A 19905-nucleotide genomic window follows, 5' to 3' on the forward strand; every position below is an offset into this window, starting at 1 on the left:
GTCTTTGTAAAGTCTTGAAAAGGCAATTAAATTACCTTTAGGATTCCTGCATATACCCTGAAGTAATAATAAAAACAATTAAAAACATCTTTTTTATTAGTAGTAGTATTTTTTTGTATTGATTTTAATTTAATTAACCTAACGTTTAGCAATCTTCTTGTGTTTCCTCTTTTTATTCTATTTTTTAATTTTGGTATAGTTTTGTTTTATTTTTATTATTTTAGTGGAAGTTAAACATTTAAATAAATTGCTTTCTTTTCCAATTTTGTATTGTATATTTTATTTCATATTTTTAACGTTTTCTCTAACCGCACTGTCCAGCTCTGTTCCATTATGATTGAATAACATGTTTTTCTACCCTTTGTTTAGGTACAGTGTGTGTGGTGATTTTTGCTTTTCTCATGTCCTCTTTCACCCGCCTATTCCACCTGTTCAAAAGCCTTGTTTCCTCAGTTGATGGTCACTGTTGTTTTCTGCGTGCCGTGTTTCTCCTGTTGTTTCTGTGCTTGTGTCCCTCACTCATGTTGCTGTGGTGTGTTTTATCCAATCAGAAGCCTCTGTCTGCTGCCCGCCGCTGGTCAGTGCAGACTATTCATGAATGTCCGGTATTGACCTCCGACCCGCCTTCCCATTCATCCTCTCTTTCTTTCTCTCTTTTCTACTTGCTCTAATACCAAATCACTTTTTTGTTGTCGCTACATTTGCTGTTATACATTTCATGTATGGCACATCATCATCATCACAGCTCTGTAATTTTGCGCTGTAGTTTCTGCTTTGAAGAAAATTCATTACTAATTTATTGGGTGTTTAGAGAACATGAAAATGAAAGATCGTCTTATTTTGCTCTTTCTGTGTCATGTAAATGATCTAACATTGTAAATAGTATGCCTAAATGTTTTTATTAGTGCTGGGCAAAGATTAATCGTGATTAATCGCATTCAAAGTTTGTTTTAACATGATATATGTGTGTGTATTATATATATTTATTATGTATATGTGATACACACACATACATAGAAATAAATTATGCAAAACTATTTTGTTACATAGATATATAAATTTAAATTTAATTTGTATTATTGATATCTTACTTGTATGTGTGTGATTATTGACTCTCATTCACACACATACCTTACGAAAAATTTAGCTTACCCAATTTACATATAGCACATGTGTTTGGACTGTGGGGAAAAACGTAAGCACCCCGAGAAAAACCACGCCAACATGGAGAGAACATGCAAACTCCACACAGTAATGCCAACTGACCCAGCCAAGGCTCGAACTATATATTTAATATTTAACACACATTTAAATTGTTATTATTTTGTATGTGATTTATTTTTGCCCAGCATTAGTATATATATTAATATTTATATAGGTGTTTGTTTGTATATTTGTGTATCTTGTGCAGTATATAATTTTTGACTTATAAAAAATAAAAAATAATCAAGTCAGATAAATAATTTAGGTATTTATTTATGTTTTTTTTTTTCTCAAAGGCATTAGTTTGATTTATATTTCACATGAGCTGATAATAATTGATGGCTTGCATATTTTCCAATAATTTATTTAAGTTAATCTTCATGACTTTTTGAAAGCTTATTGTAATTCAAGCTATTTCTCTTTAGTGCATTAGTCAAATACAAAACAACTTAAAACAATTCATTTAGTAAATAAGTGTATTTATTATTTTAGTAATATTAAATATATAATTTATAATAATGATAATTGTGGCTCTTTTAATATTATAATTCAATTGATCTTAATTGTTATTTATCTAATTATTTATTAATATAGTAATAATAATAATCTGACATTTGTTAAAATATTATTTTTGCAGTGCAGTTTAATTGCATGACAATATTATTATTATTTTATTGTATTTTTATATAACAATAATAATGACATTTTTAAATATTATTATTATTATTTTCAGTGTAGTTAGTCAATCTATTAATTGCAAGACATTAATATTATTATTATGATTATTACTACTACTACTACTACTACAACAACTACTACTACTACTACTACTACTAATAATAAAAATAATAATAATAATACTTTTAATATAAGTATAATAATAATTATTATTATTTGCAGTGCAGTTAATTAATATATAAATTGCAAGATAACAATAACAATAATAATTCATAACAACAAGTATTATTAATAATAATACTATTGATTACATTACATAAAGAAATAAGAATAAAAATTATAATAATAAATCCAATAATCTGAAATGTCTTTATTATTATTATTATTATTTGCAGTGCAGTTAATTAATATATTAATTGCAATAATAATAATAATACTCATTATTAATAATATTGATTACATTCAATAATTATAAAAATTATAATATAAAACTATAATGAATGCAATTATCTGAAATGTATTATTAGTATTATTTGCATTGTAGTTAATTAATATATGAATTGCAAGACAACAACAACAATATTAATAATGAACATTAACAATTATTATTATTATTATTGATTACATAAATAAAAATAATAATACAAACTATAGTAATAAATCCAAAATTCTGAAATGTATTATAATTATTATTATTATTATTTGCTCTGCAGTTAATTAGTATATTAAATGTAAGAAAATATTAATAATAATAATTATTAATGATAATTATTAATAATAACAATAATATTTATTAAAATTATTGATTACATTGCATAATAAAAAATAAAAACTATAATAATAAAACAATAATCTGAAATGTTTTAATATTATTATTTGCAGTGCAGTTAATTAATATATTAATTGTAAGATAATAATAACAATGATTATTATTAATATTATTGATTACATTACAAAAAAATTAAGAAATGCATTTCGGTTAATTCATATATTAATTGCAAGACAGTAATAATAATGATAATAAAAATTAATAATAATAAAAATTATTATTATTTATTGCATTACATAATTAAAAAATAGCTATAATAATGAATGCAATAATATGAAATGTATTATTATTATTATTATTATTTGCATTGTAGTTATTATATTAATTGCAAGACAAAAATTAAAACAATAATAATAATTTATTTTTATGCATAATTCTCTTTTATTATGCTTTTCAATGGGATTTTTCATACTGTCCCATTCAGAACTTGCAATGTTTTTTTTTTGTTGTTTCGGTTAATCTAAACTATTTACTGTGTTCAGAAATCACGGCGCTGGAAAGGCAAGAGAGAGGGAGGAGATTACAGCAACAGACCCATCAAACTGGCTGGAAAAGTCATCATCCAGGAGATCTCGTGTCTGCTGTCTGTGCACAAAGCGCTCGGGGAGACCTATGTGTATGTTAGCAAACACTCAGACTCAAATGATGCGACTTCTGCTTTATTGTGGCATCGATTTGCTCAAATGTCATCTTGATCTGCTGCATATCTGTTTTTCTTTCCCTCAGGCTGAATGTTAATGACATACAGGACACGTGTCAGAAGAATGGAGCAGCGGCCTTAGCTGTGGCACGCAGAGATTTAGCAAAGGTATGTGATTTAGTAAAGGTATGTGCTCGACGACGAAAGTCCTTTATTAATTAATTTATTAATTTATTTATTTGTTTATTTAATTAATTAATTTATTTATTTACTTGTTTATTTATTTATTTGTTTATTTGTTTGTTTGTTTATTTAATTATTTTATTTAATTTTATTGTGTTTTAACAATGCAATCATATTATTAGCCATGATATTGGATGACATGAAGTTCAATAGTAAAACAGGGATGCAATGAATATTAAATAATAGAAAAAATATTAATAATAATAAATCATCCAATCATATAATATTTATAATATATAAATATCTATAATAAGTCCTTTGTTTTTTATTTGTTTTTTACTGTAAGTATTTTGTTATGTAGTAATTAAATAATTTCACAATAAAGTCACAAATAAAGTCACAGAAAATTCAGCATATTAGGTAATCATGCAGAAAAATTTAATATTTTTTAATATAATATTTACCCATTAAAACAAATAAATTGCCTATATAGTCAACGTGTGTTCGTCATGAGAAACATAACAAATTACATCCCACAGTAAAATCCATGTTAAACTTAATAAATAAATAAGAGACTTTGAAGGTCCTCTGTAGGCCAGTGTTTGACGTATGATGTAATTTCAGTTGAAACATGAAGCTCCTCCCCTTCAAAAATAAAATAGCCAGTTTATATCACATCTCCACCAGCCGTAGTTGAGAAGAAGTGTCTCTATTCATAAGTCTATAACAAGTTTATAATATAATAATTCATACATGTATACATATTTTTAATTATGTGTATACCTTTGGGGTTACCTACGGGGAGACGATACAGGAAAACAAGCAGACAAAAAAATATTACAAATTCAAGGGCTGTTGCAATAATGAATGGACATTAAATTGAGGGTGTTTCTGGCCAAAACCTTTTTAATCTTACTCACTTTTTAACTTGCTGCTAGGAAATGCACTTGCCACTTTATACGCATGGACATTAAATAGTATGCATTTCTGGCCCACATTTTAGTCACTTTTAAATTTAAAAGCTGCTAGAAAATGCACTTTATATGCACATCATAAGCCCTTTTAGTATTGTATTGTTACTGCTTTTATAATTAATTATTGTTGCCATTTTACCTTTTTATCTCTTGTTGTTATTGTTGTTGTTTTAGATAAATAGAAATGCACTAAAGGGAAGGGCAAACATAAATTTTGTTGTATTTTGTACAATGACAAAGTTTCTGATTCTTCTGAATTGCAGGTTTATCATTTCATATAAAGTTTTTTTTAATCAAATTAAAGGGACAAACACCATTCTTATTTCCTTAAAAATGCTTTAAAACTGATTTTATGTTTTACATTTTTCAAAGAAGTTTTCTGTTGGAATATTATTAATGTAATTAATTTATGTGACGCAAAGTTGAACTTTTAGCATGATTACTTCAGTCTTTTTCATCACAGAATTATTCAGGAAGCAATCTAATATGCCTATTTGCTACTAAAGGAACATTTAGCAAGCAGAAAACCTAATAACAACTATTAAAAATTCATAAACAACCACCAAATAATAATATTAGAATGATTTGTGAAGTATCTTGTGGCACTGAATAACATTTGTGGCACCTTGTTAGCACCAATAACCATCTGGTTTTCCGATATTTTCCCTCTTTTTTCATTAAAAGGTTAAAAAAAGACACTAAAAAAGATAAAACATTCATATCGTTGTATTTTAATGAAATTAATGCAGCGCTGGTGGACATAATCATTATACATGCATAAAAGAAATGCTTTTCAAATTCATGCTTTTCAAGTTCAGATTTTATTTTGTCACTTGCTGTAGACAGCCATACACAGTACGATGCACAGTACGATATGCAGTGAAATGCTTATACAGCCGCCAGTAAATTTCTTTATGGAACTAATAATATGGACGTTAAAATGCATCAATAAGACTTTTTTAAGGAAAATACTGTGAAAATGTCCTTGCTCTGTTAAACATCATTTGGAAAATATCTGAAAAAGAAAAAAAAAAATCACAGGAGCGCTAACAAGTCTGAATCTAAATGATAGATTATAATAAGAAGTGAAAACACAGACACACTTCTGTACTGCTAATTTACCACTGTTTCACACTTTATGTTTCAGGTATGGGCACTCGCCTCAGCGTCCACTAATCTTAACCTGAGTCCTGACCCAGACCCTGATGCTGGAACTCCCTGGGCCAAACATCCATTTGGGCGACACCTGCTGGAGACACTGTGAGTTGCTTCTCAACCCGGGACAACATTATGTGTGCATTATCCACTCCATGATGCTGAAATTTAGAAAATTGAGGGAAATTATATTGATTTTGAGCCCAGAGTTGAATTTATATACTTATTGTGGGGGTCGAGATGAGAGAGGAAAATGACAACAGTCAACCAGAGTCCGAATGGCTGCTGAGGTTTTCACTCAGCCATAGTGTTTTTAAGACTAAATGTTTGCACTGACACAGCTTTTTTTTGTCTAAACTGGATTGAATTAGATCTGAAAATTAAATTAAAATTAAATAAATTAATGATTTAAAATAAATAGTAAAAAATTTGCATTTTTTTCTAAGGAAATGTTGTATTGTAAGATTATTCGTCATTGCAATACTCAACAACAATATACACAGTGTCTGCTGGAAAGTCTTACCCCCGGTTCCACAGACAAGGCTTAAGCCTAGTCCTAGACTAAAATGTAAGTCTGAGCTCTTTCAAATAAAATAAAATTGCACTGATTGATTTTTAAATATATCAGTGCCTTTGTTTTGTTTCAAGATACACACCAGTAATGTTTTTTTCACTAAGTATGTTTATAAAAACTACCCAAATGTCTTAATTGAACTATAGCCTAATCCTAAATAGTCTAAGCCCTGTCTGTGAAACCAAGCCTTAATGTTTTACATTTTAACAAACAATTTTAAAAACAAGCTTTTAGACCTTAAAAAGTTGCTGAATTCACCGAAATGTTGTTTTTGTTGTTGTCTTAAATCATTTTAAACATGTCTTAATTTTGCTTTGCCCAAGTAAAGCTACTCAATCAAGTATCTTGAAAAATATCCAGCAAAATATTATTTACTGTCATCATAGCAAAGATAAAATATATCAGTTATTAGAAATGAGTTTTTTAAACTATTATGTTTAGAAATGTGTTGAAAAAATCTTCTTTTCTTCCTTCCGGAACAAATAATAATTCAGAAGAACTAAAAATTCTGACTTCAACTGTATTTCTATAATTTATGAACTTATCCTCATTTTCATGTGATCTTAGCATTTGTCTGTTTCTTCTGCAGGCTTGAGCACTACAGTCAGCTGAGCGATGTTCAGAGTCTGGCCATGTTGTGTAGTGTGTTCAGAGGTCACGGAAGTCCTCAGGAATACTTCACTCTTTATGGACATCAGCAGCCACGGCCGGCAGTCTTCACGCCACACCACTCACGATATGTACGTCTGCACAAATTCATTTATCAGTTCATCAATTCTGTACCGACTCTGAGAAAACCACACAATAGACCCTTTTCACAAGACGCGTTTAACAGTCATCAGCATCTTAAATCCTTAAAAGTTTTTAATATTTGGATTTTTCAAAAAAAACTTATGAACATTTATATGTATTTATGCATATATTATACCCTTATTGCATCAAGTTACAAAAAAAATACAAATAATTACCAACCTCTAAAAAAACAATTACCACTTATGGTGTTTCTCACGCAGTGCCGGGACAGTAAATTTGACATTATCCTCTCCTCTGGCTGCCGTCATCAGTCTCACTCAATTTTTTTTTCCTTTTCCTGAAAGTCTTTATAACACCATCGTGGAGTTTTGCTTTTATTATTTCACCAAATAGGATTGTAAAAAAATATTTGTTGTACTCTCCCGTTCACTGTACTCTAAGTTTTTCCATCTTTGACGACTTCCGTTACTGAGAAACTCAATGTGAAAGGCAAAAAACAGTGCAGGTGAACAGTGTAAAAGAATAACTAATATTCATCACCCAGTTGAATGATCACATTAAGAATTGCTAACTTTTTTGCGTTTTATATTTTTTCTGTTATATTCAAATATGCCAATAAGGCATTAATTAATGAAACATTCACTAATTTGCATGTTTCTAGCACAAAAGTTTGTAATATTAAAGTGTGTTTAACCCTATTAGAGTCAAAGGCTTTACAGAGTAATTTTGGGGATCTGTTTTTATCACTTTGAAAATACTGTACTTTTTTTTTCTAAAATAAAATGTTGCATATAATCAGGCATATTATGTATTAACATATGATCCATAAAAAAGCTTTCAGATGATAGATATGAATACACCTGGGGTGTGTAACGAATGTAAGAACTGGGCCATATGTACTTGCAACATAAAAGAAAATTTTGCGAACAAAAAATAAAGTATTGAGCAAAAAAATGTAATTTGTAAAATTTGCATGTAAAATGCAAATCTCAATAAAAATCGCAAAGGGAAAATTGGGTTTTGAGAAATAAAAAGGAATTTTGCAAACAAAAAAAAGAGCTGCAAATCAATATCAAGTAGTGCAAAAAAATATCTATATACACTTGAAGTCAGAATTATTAGCCCCCTGTTTATTTTTTTTCCACAATTTCTGTTAAACAGGGAGAAGATTTCTTCAACACATTTCTAAACATCATATATTTAGTAACTCATTTCTAATAACTGATTGATTTGATCTTTGCTATGATGACAGTAAATAATATTTGATTAGATGTTTTTCAAGAGACTTCTATACAGCTTAAAGTGACATTTAAAGGCTTAACTGGGTTAATTTGGTTAACTTGGCAGATTATAGTAATTAGGCAAGTTATTGTATAACGATGGTTTGTTCTGTAGACTGTGGGAAAAAAATTGCTTAAATGGGCTAATAATTTTGTCCCTAAAATGGTGTTTAAAAAATTTAAAACTGCTTTTATTCTAGTCGAAATAAAACTAATAAGACTTTCTCATGAAATAAAAATATTATCGAATATGCTGTGAAAATTTCCTTGCTCTGTTAAACATCATTTAGAAAATATTTAAAAAAAGCAAAAAAATCTTATTAAAAAAAAAATCAAATGGGGGCTAATATTTCTGACTTCAACTGTGTATTAGCAATTTTTTTTTAAATATACATATATTTCCAAAAAACATTTCCAATATTGCCTTTGCAAAACTTCTCAAGCCAATTACAACGCTCATTTTGATTTGCGAGCTTTACTGTTTGACGATTTAAACACCCCCCCCCAAAAACAAAAGATTCAGGTATTTTACTTATTCTCGATTAGATTCATGACAGCGATTCATGGCTGATTTCTTTGGCTGTTTCTCAATATGCGTTCTTCAGTGGTCTTGCGTCCTCGTGTTCTCGTGCAACGTCATCATCAGCTGCCTAAGTTCAGTTCCAATACTCAAGACCGCAAGTACGGAGGACGCGTGAGTCACAGTTCCTGTGACTCCGCCCCCTTGCCAAATCGGGGCCAGAAATTGAAACCCACAGAAATGTAAAGTGCAAAAAGAAAACAGCATTGCAAACTGAAAAGCACATCAAAATGAGCGTTGCAATTGACTTGAATTGAAAGGTTTTGTAAAGGCAATACTGGGGGAAAAATTCGCAAATATATGTATATTTTTTAAAATTTGCAAAAAAAACTTTCTTTGCACTCTTTCTTTCCTCAACTCAATTTTCCCTTTTTTATTTATTTAATTAATTTTTATTTGACAATTTTTTTGCTCAATACTTTATTTTTTGTTTTGCAAAACTTTCTTTTATGTTGCAAGTATATATGGCCCTAGATTCAAAATCTACAGACAAACTGATGAAGTGCAACAAAATGCACACTTAAAGATGTATTTTTGGATTTTGACTTTACATTAGACTGACCAAATCCTAGAATTTACAAATGCATGAAAAGAAATGTGTTTTTGGCTGCTGAAAGTTGCTTTAAAGGGGACCTATTGTGCTAAATTCACATTTATAAAGAGTTGTGTGACATTAGTTTGTGAATATATAGCCAGCCTCTAATGGTAAAAGTCAATTAATTCTATTTTATTCTAACAGTCTACATAAAGTTTCAAAAAATTCATTCATTTTCCTTTGGCTTAGTCCCTTTATTCATCGGGGTCGCCACAGCAGAATGAACCACCAACTTATCCTGCATATGTTTTACACAGCAGATGACCTTCCGGCTGCAACCCAGTACTGGGAAACATCCATACACACTCATTCACTCACATATACTAAGGCCAATTATGTTTATCCAATTCATCTATAGCGCATGCACTGTGGGGGAAACCGGAGAACCTGTTGAAAACCCACGCCAACACGAGGAGAACATGAAAATTACACACAGAAACGCCTACTGGCCCAGCCGGGACTCGAACCAGCAACCTGCTTGCTGTGAGGCGACAGTGCTAACCACTGAGCCACCATGTCGCCTTTCAAAGACCTATAAAACATTATTTGTGGGGTATTTTGAGCTAAAACTTTACAAAGACACTCTAGGGCAATCAGAGATTTATTTTACATCTTATAACAAGGGGTATTATAGGCCCCCCTGTAAATGTGTCTTTTTTTAAATTAGCGTGAGTTTGTGTTTATATGTTTGCCTTTATAAATGAATTCTCTTTTAGCCCAGTTTCACCTCCAGTTCTGTCACTTCTGGATCGTGTTCAAGCACCTCAGACTCTGCAAACACTCCCTGGAACACAGGTGAGATTTCATTCATAGAGTTTAGTGTTTATGAAAAAAGCAAAATCTTTATTGTGTGGTGGTGTGATTTGGTTTTTACCCTCTTCTTTGGTTTTATAACAACAGATTGGGCTGGATTAGTGATTGTTAATTGATGAAAAATTGCGTCTGTCATGTTACGTAATGCATTTATATATCTGCAAAACATTTGATAATTTATTTTGTGTAAATTGTTGTGTATTTATTAATAATATTATTAACATTACTAAATAATAATTTTAAAAAATGTATAATAAACCTAAAAAAAAAAATAATAATAATATTTAGGTATTTAATGACATAAGAAAACTCGCGGATGTCATGTGAAATAATGCGTTTATAAATGTGCGAACATAAGTAATTATTCAAATTAATTATAAATATTAATTCACAGTAGTTTATATTGTTATTTGGTTTGCAATTAATAAGATTAATAGGAAATTTTATACGACAATCTATTATTTATTATTAATTTATTTAATTACTACTATGTTACATTAAATATTTAATTATATACGAATATGTGCATCTGTCATTTAAATTAATGCATTTAAAATTGTGCAAACATTTGATAATTTATTTTGTGTAATTGTGTAATTTATAATAATTAATATTAATTTCTATTGTTATTTGGTTTGCTATGAATAAGATTAGTAAGCAGTTTTTAATTATTTAATGACATAAGAAAAACACTTCTGTAAGCTAATGCATTTATAAATGTGCAAACATTTGACAATTATGTTAAATAACAAAATAATTATTGTAAATTTGTGTCAAATAATAATTTGTATTGTTATTTGGTTTGCAATTAATAAGATTAAGAAAATTCAGATTTCAGATTTTATTATTTATTTAGTTACATTAATTATTTAATTAGTTGATCAGTTGGTTGGTCTGATTGTTTGTATTAATTGTATTTAATAGTAGTGTTCTATTATTTTCAAAAAATAATTAGAATATTAATATTAAGAAGGATTATTATTGTTATTATTACTTTTTTAAAAATGTAATTTATTAAAAAATGTTATTTTAAATGTTGTTGTAGATATTATTTGGAGTTTGTTGTTTCCTTTTTCAGGTGGACGTGAGTCAGAACATCCTCCTTCATGGGGAGAATCTACTCCGGATGACTATCGCTATGCAAACCAGACTTACACAGACCCGCGAGAACGAGAAAAAGAGCAGCACGACATGAACAAAAGGTTTGACGGAACACACTAACATCACTTTAATACCTTCAAACATAAAGAACGAGACTTTAATTGTGCTGTATTTACATTTTTGACTCTTCTAAACCATAAAAATACCAAAATATGTTTGCAGATATTTAGGAAACAAGCCAAATGAACATACTTGTTTATCTGAGAAACAACGCTAAAGTCAGATATTCTCCTTTAAATATGTGTGTCAGGATGTTTGTTTGTTTAGTTATGGTCTCTATAACCAGCCCACTACCAGTAACCTCAGCATCTGAGGTTGCCTTCTATTTTGACTCTTCTAAAGCATAAAAATACGATAACATGTTTGCAGATATTTAAGAAACATGCTACTGTAAGTGAACATACTTGTTTATCTGAGAGACAACGCTAGAGTCAGTTATTCTCCTTTGAATACTGTATGTGTGTGCCATGTCAGGATGTTTGTTTTGTTGTGGCCTCTATAACCAGCCCACTACCAGTAACCTCAGCATCTGAGGTTGCCTTCTATTTTGACTCTTCTAAAGCATAAAAATACGATAACATGTTTGCAGATATTTAAGAAACATGCTACTGTAAGTGAACATACTTGTTTATCTGAGAGACAACGCTAGAGTCAGTTATTCTCCTTTGAATACTGTATGTGTGTGCCATGTCAGGATGTTTGTTTTGTTGTGGCCTCTATAACCAGCCCACTATCAGTAACCTCAGCATCTGGGGTTGCCCTCTATTTTGACTCTTTTAAAGCATAAAAACACCATACTATGTTTGCAGATATTTAAGAAACATGCTAAATAAACATACTTGTTTATCTCAGGAACAATGCCAAAGTCAGTTATTCTCTTTTATATATGGGCGTTCAATTTCCGATTGTTTTTTTTTGGGGCCTCTATAACCTGCCCACTACCAGTTATCCAGTTATATGTCAGCACCCGGGGTTGCCTTTGTGGAGAAGCGCATATTTCTGTTCAGTCTTGAAGGCTGTCTATATATATGCAACCGAAATTATGAAATGATATGCAGATTCACAGTTATTAAAATTCACATGAAGTGGTTTTTAATTAGCAAACAATACAAATATTAGCGATGTAAATATTAACTGATGAGTTAAAGTGTAAGGCTTGATCACCTGGCATGTTGGTTTTTTTCTTGTGTTGTCAATCTGGCAACCTGCATGTGTGTCAAGTCAAAGGAGGGGACACATAATCTACTATTTTGAATATGGACTGCAATACATAATTCAGCCACTAGGTGTCAATACTACATGCTGCACCTATAAAGATCTCCTCTGGTCCTCAGGTTACTGGACCCCTCCAATTCCTGGCAGTTTGACGACTTCAAGAAGTGTTACGGAGAGATCCTGCACCGCTGGGGCATGAAGGACAAGAGGGCAGAGGTGCTTAAATTTGTTTCCTGCCCTCCAGAGCCACACAAAGGCATAGGTAAGTTAAAGAGAGAGTTCACCTGAAAATTGAAACCCTCAACTTCAGATCGTCCAATAAATCAAACTGTAGTCAGAAGTATTAGCCCTCCTGAATTATTAGCCCCATCTGTATATTTTGTCCCTCAATTTCGGTTTAACAGAAGGAAGATTTTATTTCAACACATTTTTAAACATAAAAGTTTTAATAACTGATTTCTCTTTTTCTTTGCCCTGATAACAGGACATCACATTTGACTATATATTATTCAAGATAGTAGTATTCAGCTGGAAGTGATATTTAAACGCTTAATTAATTAATCAGTTTAGGGTAATTAGGCAAATCATTGTATTACAGTGGTTTGTTCTGTAGTTTATTGAAAATAAAATATTGGTTAAGTGGCCTTTTTTGAATGGTTTACTAACGGCCTTGAGCGTTTTGCGCTGCTTATGTGCTCTGCGCGCCCGGTGTTTTAACAGCCTGCTCATTCATTCATTTTCTTGTCGGCTTAGTGCCTTTATTAATCCGGGGTCGTCACAGCCGAATGAACTGCCAACTTATCCAGCAAGTTTTTACGCAGCGGATGCCCTTCCAGCCGCAACCCATCTCTAGGAAACATCCACACACACACACACACTTATACACTACGGACAATTTAGCCTACCCAATTCACCTGTACCGCATGTCTTTGGACTGTGGGGGAAACCGGAGCACCCGGTGGCTACCCACGCGAACGCAGGGAGAACATGCAAACTCCACACAGAAACGCCAACTGAGCCGAGGATCGAACCAGCGACCCAGCAACCTTCTTGCTGTGAGGCGAAAGTTATGTTCATACAGTATGTGCTAACTTTAACTAATTAACTAACTAATAGCTTTTAACATGTAAAGTAACTAATAAAGTTATGGTAAATAATAACCTTAACCTTCCGAATTCGATATTAATGCAATACAAATACAAAACCTTTTAAAAACTAGCCAACGTGAGCTAACAAAATCAATATGGTTCGTTTCGATTTCATTTGTACTTCAAGGGGCACAACATTAGTCTAGAATAGGAGTCACCAATCTCGTTCCTGGAGGTCCGGTGCCCTGCAGGGTTCGGCTCCAACTTGCCTCAACACACCTGCCTGGGTGTTTCAAGTATAACTAGCAAGACCTTGATTAGCTGGTTCAGGTGTGTTTGATTAGGGTTGGAGCTAAAATCTGCAGGACACCGGCCCTCCAGGAACAAGTTTGGTGATCCCTGGTCTAAAATCAGTAATATCTGCAGTGTGGGTGAATGTTAAACTCTTCGACAAATGTTTAACACTGCATTTGTGACTGGGGTCTCTTTGCTGTGCAGAGTTTGGCGTTTACTGCTGTCACTGTCGCAGTCAGGCTCGCGGCACACAGTGCGCCGTCTGCAAGCGCTTCACCTTCCAGTGCTCCATCTGCCATGTGGCCGTCCGCGGCTCCTCCAACTTCTGCCTGAGCTGCGGCCACGGTGGACACACCAGCCACATGATGGACTGGTTCCGCTCACAAGACGTCTGTCCCACCGGCTGCGGCTGCCACTGCCTCCAGCAGAGCACTTTCTGAACAACACGAACAAGTAAGACTAGGCCTCAAAACCCAAAAACTGTACTGTAGCTGCTTCTGGATCAGATATGATCCAAGAGCTGTAAATATTAACCTTATTATAGGTCTAACCAGCCTAGTTAAAAGGGATAGTTGACCCAGAAATGAAACCTGTCATCATTTACTTGCAAACCATTTTTTTGGTTTATTAGAAAAGAAGATATTTTGAAGAATGCTGGAAGCCTGTAACCATTCACTTCCATAGTATTTGTTTAAAAACAAAACAACCACTGACTTCTATAGTGTTTGTTGTTCCTGTTATGGATGCTAATAGCTGCTTTTTAAACTAATACTAAACAAATACTATGGAAGTCAATGGTTACAGGTTTCCAACATTCTTCCATTGACTTTCATAGTATTTGTTGTTCCTATTATGGATGTTAATGGCTGCTTTTTAAATAAATACTAAGCAAATATAAAGCAGCTATTTGTTTATTTGTTCAGTTTTTGTTAATAAATGAAAATTCTGTCACTCACATGTTCCAAACCAGTTTGAGTTTTTTAATATTTTTGGTTTAAAAGAAAAGAAGATGTTTTGAAGAATGCTGGAAACCTGTAACCATTGACTTCCATGGTATTTGTTTATTTGTTTGGTATTTGTTTAAAAAGCAGGCATTGACGTCCATGGTATCTGTTGTTCTTATTATGGTTGTTAAACAAACACTAAACAAATAAATACTATGGAAGTCAATGGTAACAGGTTTCCAGCATTCTTCAAAATAAAATTATCCATTTGTTCATTTGTTTAGTATTAGTTTACAAAGCAGCCATTTACTTCCGTAGTGTGTGTTGTTCCTGTTATGAATGTTAATGGCTGCTTTAAAAAAAAAATACTGAACAAATACTATGGAAGTCAATGGTAACAGGTTTCCAGCATTCTTTAAAACATAATGCAGCCATTTGTTTATTTGTTAAAAAATGAAAATTCTGTCACTCACATGTTTGAGTGCGACTCTGCCACTCAACCAGTTTGAATTTATTTATTTTTTTGATTAAAAGAAAAGAAGATATTTTTAAGAATGCTGGAAACCTGTAACCATTGACTTCCATATTATTTGTTCATTTGTTTAGTATTTGTTTAAAAAGCAGCCGTTGACTTCTACAGTATTTGTTGTTCCTACTATGGATGTCAATGGCTGCTTTTTAAGCAAATACTAAACAAATACTATGGAGGCCAATGGTTACAGGTTTCCAGCATTCTTCAAAATATAAAGCAGCCATTTGTTTATTTGCTTAGTATTAGTAAATAAATGAAAATTCTGTCACTCACATGTTCCAAAACAGTTTGAGTTTTTTTTTTTTTTTTTTTTTTGGTTTAAAAGAAAAGAAGATATTTTGAAGAATGCTGGAAACCTGTAACCATTGACTTCCATAGTATTTGTTTATTTGTTAAAAAAAGCAGCTGTTGACTTCCATTGTATTTGTTGTTCTTATTATAGACGTTAATGGCTGCTTTTTAAACAAATACTATGGAAGTCAATGGTTGCAGGTCTCCAGCATTCTTCAAAATATCTTCTTTTTTTAACTGAAAAAAAGCTCAAACTGTTTTTTGTTAATAAATTAAAATTCTGTCATTCACATGTTCCAAACCAGTTTGAGATTTTTTTTTTGGTTTAAAAGAAAAAAGATAGTTTGAAGAATGCTGGAAGCCTGTATCCATTGACTTCTTTAGTAATCGTTTAGTATTTGTTTAAATTGCAGTCATTGACTTCCATAGAATGGTTACAGGTTTTCAGCATTCTTCAAAATATCTTATTTTGTGTTTAACGGAACAAAAACATCAAAACTTCATTGTAACAAATCAAGAGCGAGTACATAATTACAGAAGGTTATTTTTTGGGTGAACTATCCCTTTAATGAGTCAAATTGTAATATGAAGTGCTGTTATTTTGCACTTTTTATACCTGTTGATTTGAGTAGAGCATGTGTTTGCTCTATGAGGTGCCAAGGAAATTGATCTGTGAAATTAGCTGGAGAAAAGGGAAGATATTTATGATTATGAGGCGAGAATGTTTTTCCAAATGTGTTTTGGTGGCTCTTTTCATCTAAAATGAATGTTTCTTTTTAGAGGAGAATCTTTGTTTGGTTTTGAAGGATTATTCACCGTGTACAGTACGCGTGCCATAAACATATTAATACATTTGATAGTACAGGGCTTTGTATGACACTTGATTTGTTGTAATGTTGCTGGAAACATTTCTTTAACTCTTTTATGAAAAAGTAATAACTGTCATCACTACCTCAAATAAACGACAGATTGTAACAAACGCTTTGTGTACTGAATTACTGTATTTATGGTGGTCAAAAGCAATGTGGTGACATTATTTTAGCATCACTGAATGTGTTTTTTGTTTTTATGTTAAAGTGTTTGACATTTATTGTCTGTATTTTTTGGATAGTTTTTACTTCAAGATCATTTCATTCAACGTCATTTTAATGCATTTCAATACACGAATCCACTTTTTCTATGGAAAATAAGTTGCTATGTTGTCCTAATCCAAGACTTGTAGATTAGATATTAGATTATAAACATTACAGAAAAATAGAAGTTTTTATTTTTATTTTACCAATGATGTTTTTGATTTAATGATTATTTTTTTGTTTATATTATTATTGATAATATTGTTATTTATTAGTTTATTTTTTATTATCTTGTAAATAAACTTGTTTATATAAATTATTAATATTTATTAGAAATTAGAAATCTCTCTTTCTTTATACACACTCACCGGCCACTTTATTAGGTACACCTTTCCAACTGTCAATCAGCCAATCACATGGCAGCAACTCAATGCATTTATGCATGTAGACATGGTCAAGACGATCAGCTGCAGTTCAAACTGAGCATCAGAATGAGGAAGAAAGGTGATTTAAGTGACTGAACGTGGTATGGTTGTTAGTGCCAGACTGTTGCTCTGAGTTTTTCAGAAACTGCACATCTGCACCTCACGCACAACCATCTCTATGGTTTACAGAGAATGGTCAGAAAAAAAAGAGAAAATATCCAGTGAGCGGCAATTCTGTGGGCGCAAATGCCTTGTTGATTTCAGAATTCAGAGGAGAATGGCCAGACTGGTTCCAGCTGATAGAAAGGCAACAGTACCTTAAATAACTACTCGCTACAACTGAGGTCTGCAGAAGAGCATCTCTGAACACACAACACACCCAACCTTGAGGCAGATGGGCTACAGCAGCAGAAGACCACACCCGGTGCCACTTCTGTCAACTAAGAACAGGAAACTGAGGCTACAATTCACACAGGCTCACCAAAATTGGACAATAGAAGATTGTAAAAACATTGCCTGGTCTGATGAGTCTCGATTTCTGCTTCAACATTTGAATGGTCTGGTCAGAATTTAGTGTCAACAACTTGAAAGCATGGATCCAACCTGCCTTGTATCAACAGTTCAGGCTGGTGGTGGTGGTGGTGTAATGGTGTAGGTGGGGTATTTTCTTTCCACACTTTGGGCCCATTAGTATCAACTGAGCATGGTCTCAATGCCACAGTCTACCTGAGTATTGTTGCTGACCATGTCCATCCCTTTATGACCACAGTGTACCCAGTGTACCCATGTACCATAGCTACTTCCAGCAGGAAAATGCACCATGTCATGAAGCGTGATTCATCTCAGACTGGTTTCTTTCACATGATAATAAGTTCACTGTACTCAAATGGCCTCCACAGTCACCAGTCATCCAATTGAGCTCCTTTGGGATGATGAGAATCTCCCATTCAACCAAATGGATGTGCACCCGACAAATCTGCAGCAACTGCATGATATTCTGTCAATATGGACCAAAATTTCGGAGGAATATTTCCAGTACCTTGTTGAATCTATGCTGCGAAGGATTGAGGCTGTTCTGAAGCTAAAAGGGGGTCCAACCCGGTACTAGTAAGATGTACCTAATAAAGTGGCCTGTCAGTGTATATTTCTATATGTATGTATATTTATTTTATTTATATATATTTTTTCTCCAAGTATGAAAAGGTTAAGGACCTGCATTTGCCACCTTCAAGTGCACTGAAGATGGATCATTACGCCTTATTATTACCTTCATTCCTCTCAAAGAAGGCTCTTTTCGTATCATTCTGCTGTCTTGTGTGCTCATTCATGCTCTTATTGATGTGTGTGTTGTTCAGTGTGTGTGAAGTGTATTAATCTGGAGTCTGTCATTGATTTACGGGTAATGATCTAGCTTGACCTGTCAGCGACCTGCTTTATTCAACATCACACCGAAGATACTGCTGGATGATGACGCTTTGGTCCAGAAACCTGCTGATCACATGGCAGTAGATTGTATTTAGGCTTAGCAGAGTGTGGACATTTTGTAAGTATTTACAATAATGATGTGAGCGATTGAGACTGCATTCGTTCTTCAAAATTTTGGTTTATAATCCTCTAAAAAGAGTTTCTAAATAAATAAACCCAAACATTTGCTATTGCACATGCCACACATTTAACAATTAACATTTGCATGCATAATTTACTTTTCACAAGATTTTACATTGAAAACACATCACACATTTACATTATAGTATATATTTTATAAGATATTAAAGTAGTAGAATAGAGTAAAATAGACAAGTTTATTTTTATACCACAAATGCTCTGTCTAAAACAATGTATAATAGAAATAATATTATCGATGTTATTTTTGTTATTATTTATTTGTGCATTTTATAATAAAAAATTAATAAAATTATATTTAATACAATAAAATATTGGACCCTGTGAAACAACGACTGTATATAAGGTGTATACGTTTAATTTAATTAATTACATTAAATAATTAGAATAATAAGAAACAATTTATAGCCTTTATTTGACATATTTAGTGATACAGAATAGTAATATTTATTCTCTTGCTCTTCATGTTATATTTTAACATATTTAATCTTTTTATTCACTTTTTTGTATTAGTGCTGTGTAAACATTTTATTGCACATTTATGGAAACCCTTGAAGAGATTTAGATCACGTAAATACTTGCATGTTATAATACACATTTGATCTCATCTAGTTTTATGAGAGTGTTTTTTTTTGTAGCAATATTTGTTTACAATACAGAATATGAATCACATTGTCAATAAAAAAAGATACAAGAAAGAAAGAGAAAAAAGAAAGTAAGAATAAAGAACATGATATAAACTTGAGAGTAAGGATTTAAGAATCATTTACAGTACATAAATTAAAGTCATTAAAAAATGAAATAGTTCTGTTTGCTTTCTTAATTTTAGATAATGAAATTAAATATAAATAATGACTAAATTCTTGAAAAAAAAACAGGAAAACATGGTTTGGTTTTTGTAAATTCCATATCCACAAGTGCAAATTTACAAAGTAAATAAGTTAAATTTATAATAAAACAAGCATTTCTCTTAGTAGGGGCAGATTCATAATAACCAAAAAG

The 19905-nt window shown here is 31.8% G+C and overlaps 1 protein-coding gene across 14 annotated transcripts in view; it reads left to right on the forward strand.

Annotated features, from left to right (window-relative positions):
* Window positions 1-16761, forward strand: part of wdr59 (WD repeat domain 59) — a 35887-nt gene extending 19126 nt beyond the window's left edge. Inside the window, exons 19-28 of one of the 14 annotated variants that reach the window (XR_012394259.1) lie at window positions 552-605; window positions 3193-3326; window positions 3437-3518; window positions 5655-5767; window positions 6826-6976; window positions 10161-10239; window positions 11336-11459; window positions 12753-12895; window positions 14220-15194; window positions 15984-16761. Coding sequence is in view for 2 of the 14 variants with exons in the window: in XM_009293383.5 (XP_009291658.1) it covers window positions 552-605; window positions 3193-3326; window positions 3437-3518; window positions 5655-5767; window positions 6826-6976; window positions 10161-10239; window positions 11336-11459; window positions 12753-12895; window positions 14220-14455 (1116 nt within the window). In the remaining 12 variants the exon portion in view is untranslated. Of the gene's footprint in view, window positions 1-551; window positions 606-3192; window positions 3327-3436; window positions 3519-5654; window positions 5768-6825; window positions 6977-10160; window positions 10240-11335; window positions 11460-12752; window positions 12896-14219 lie in introns of all 14 variants that reach the window. The other 13 variants (XR_012394260.1, XR_012394262.1, XR_012394263.1 and 10 more) reach the window with 13 other exon arrangements.
* The last annotated feature ends 3144 nt before the right edge of the window (window positions 16762-19905 follow it).

This window comes from Danio rerio, chromosome 18 (genome assembly GCF_049306965.1).
Source record: "Danio rerio strain Tuebingen ecotype United States chromosome 18, GRCz12tu, whole genome shotgun sequence".
Taxonomy (NCBI): domain Eukaryota; kingdom Metazoa; phylum Chordata; class Actinopteri; order Cypriniformes; family Danionidae; genus Danio; species Danio rerio.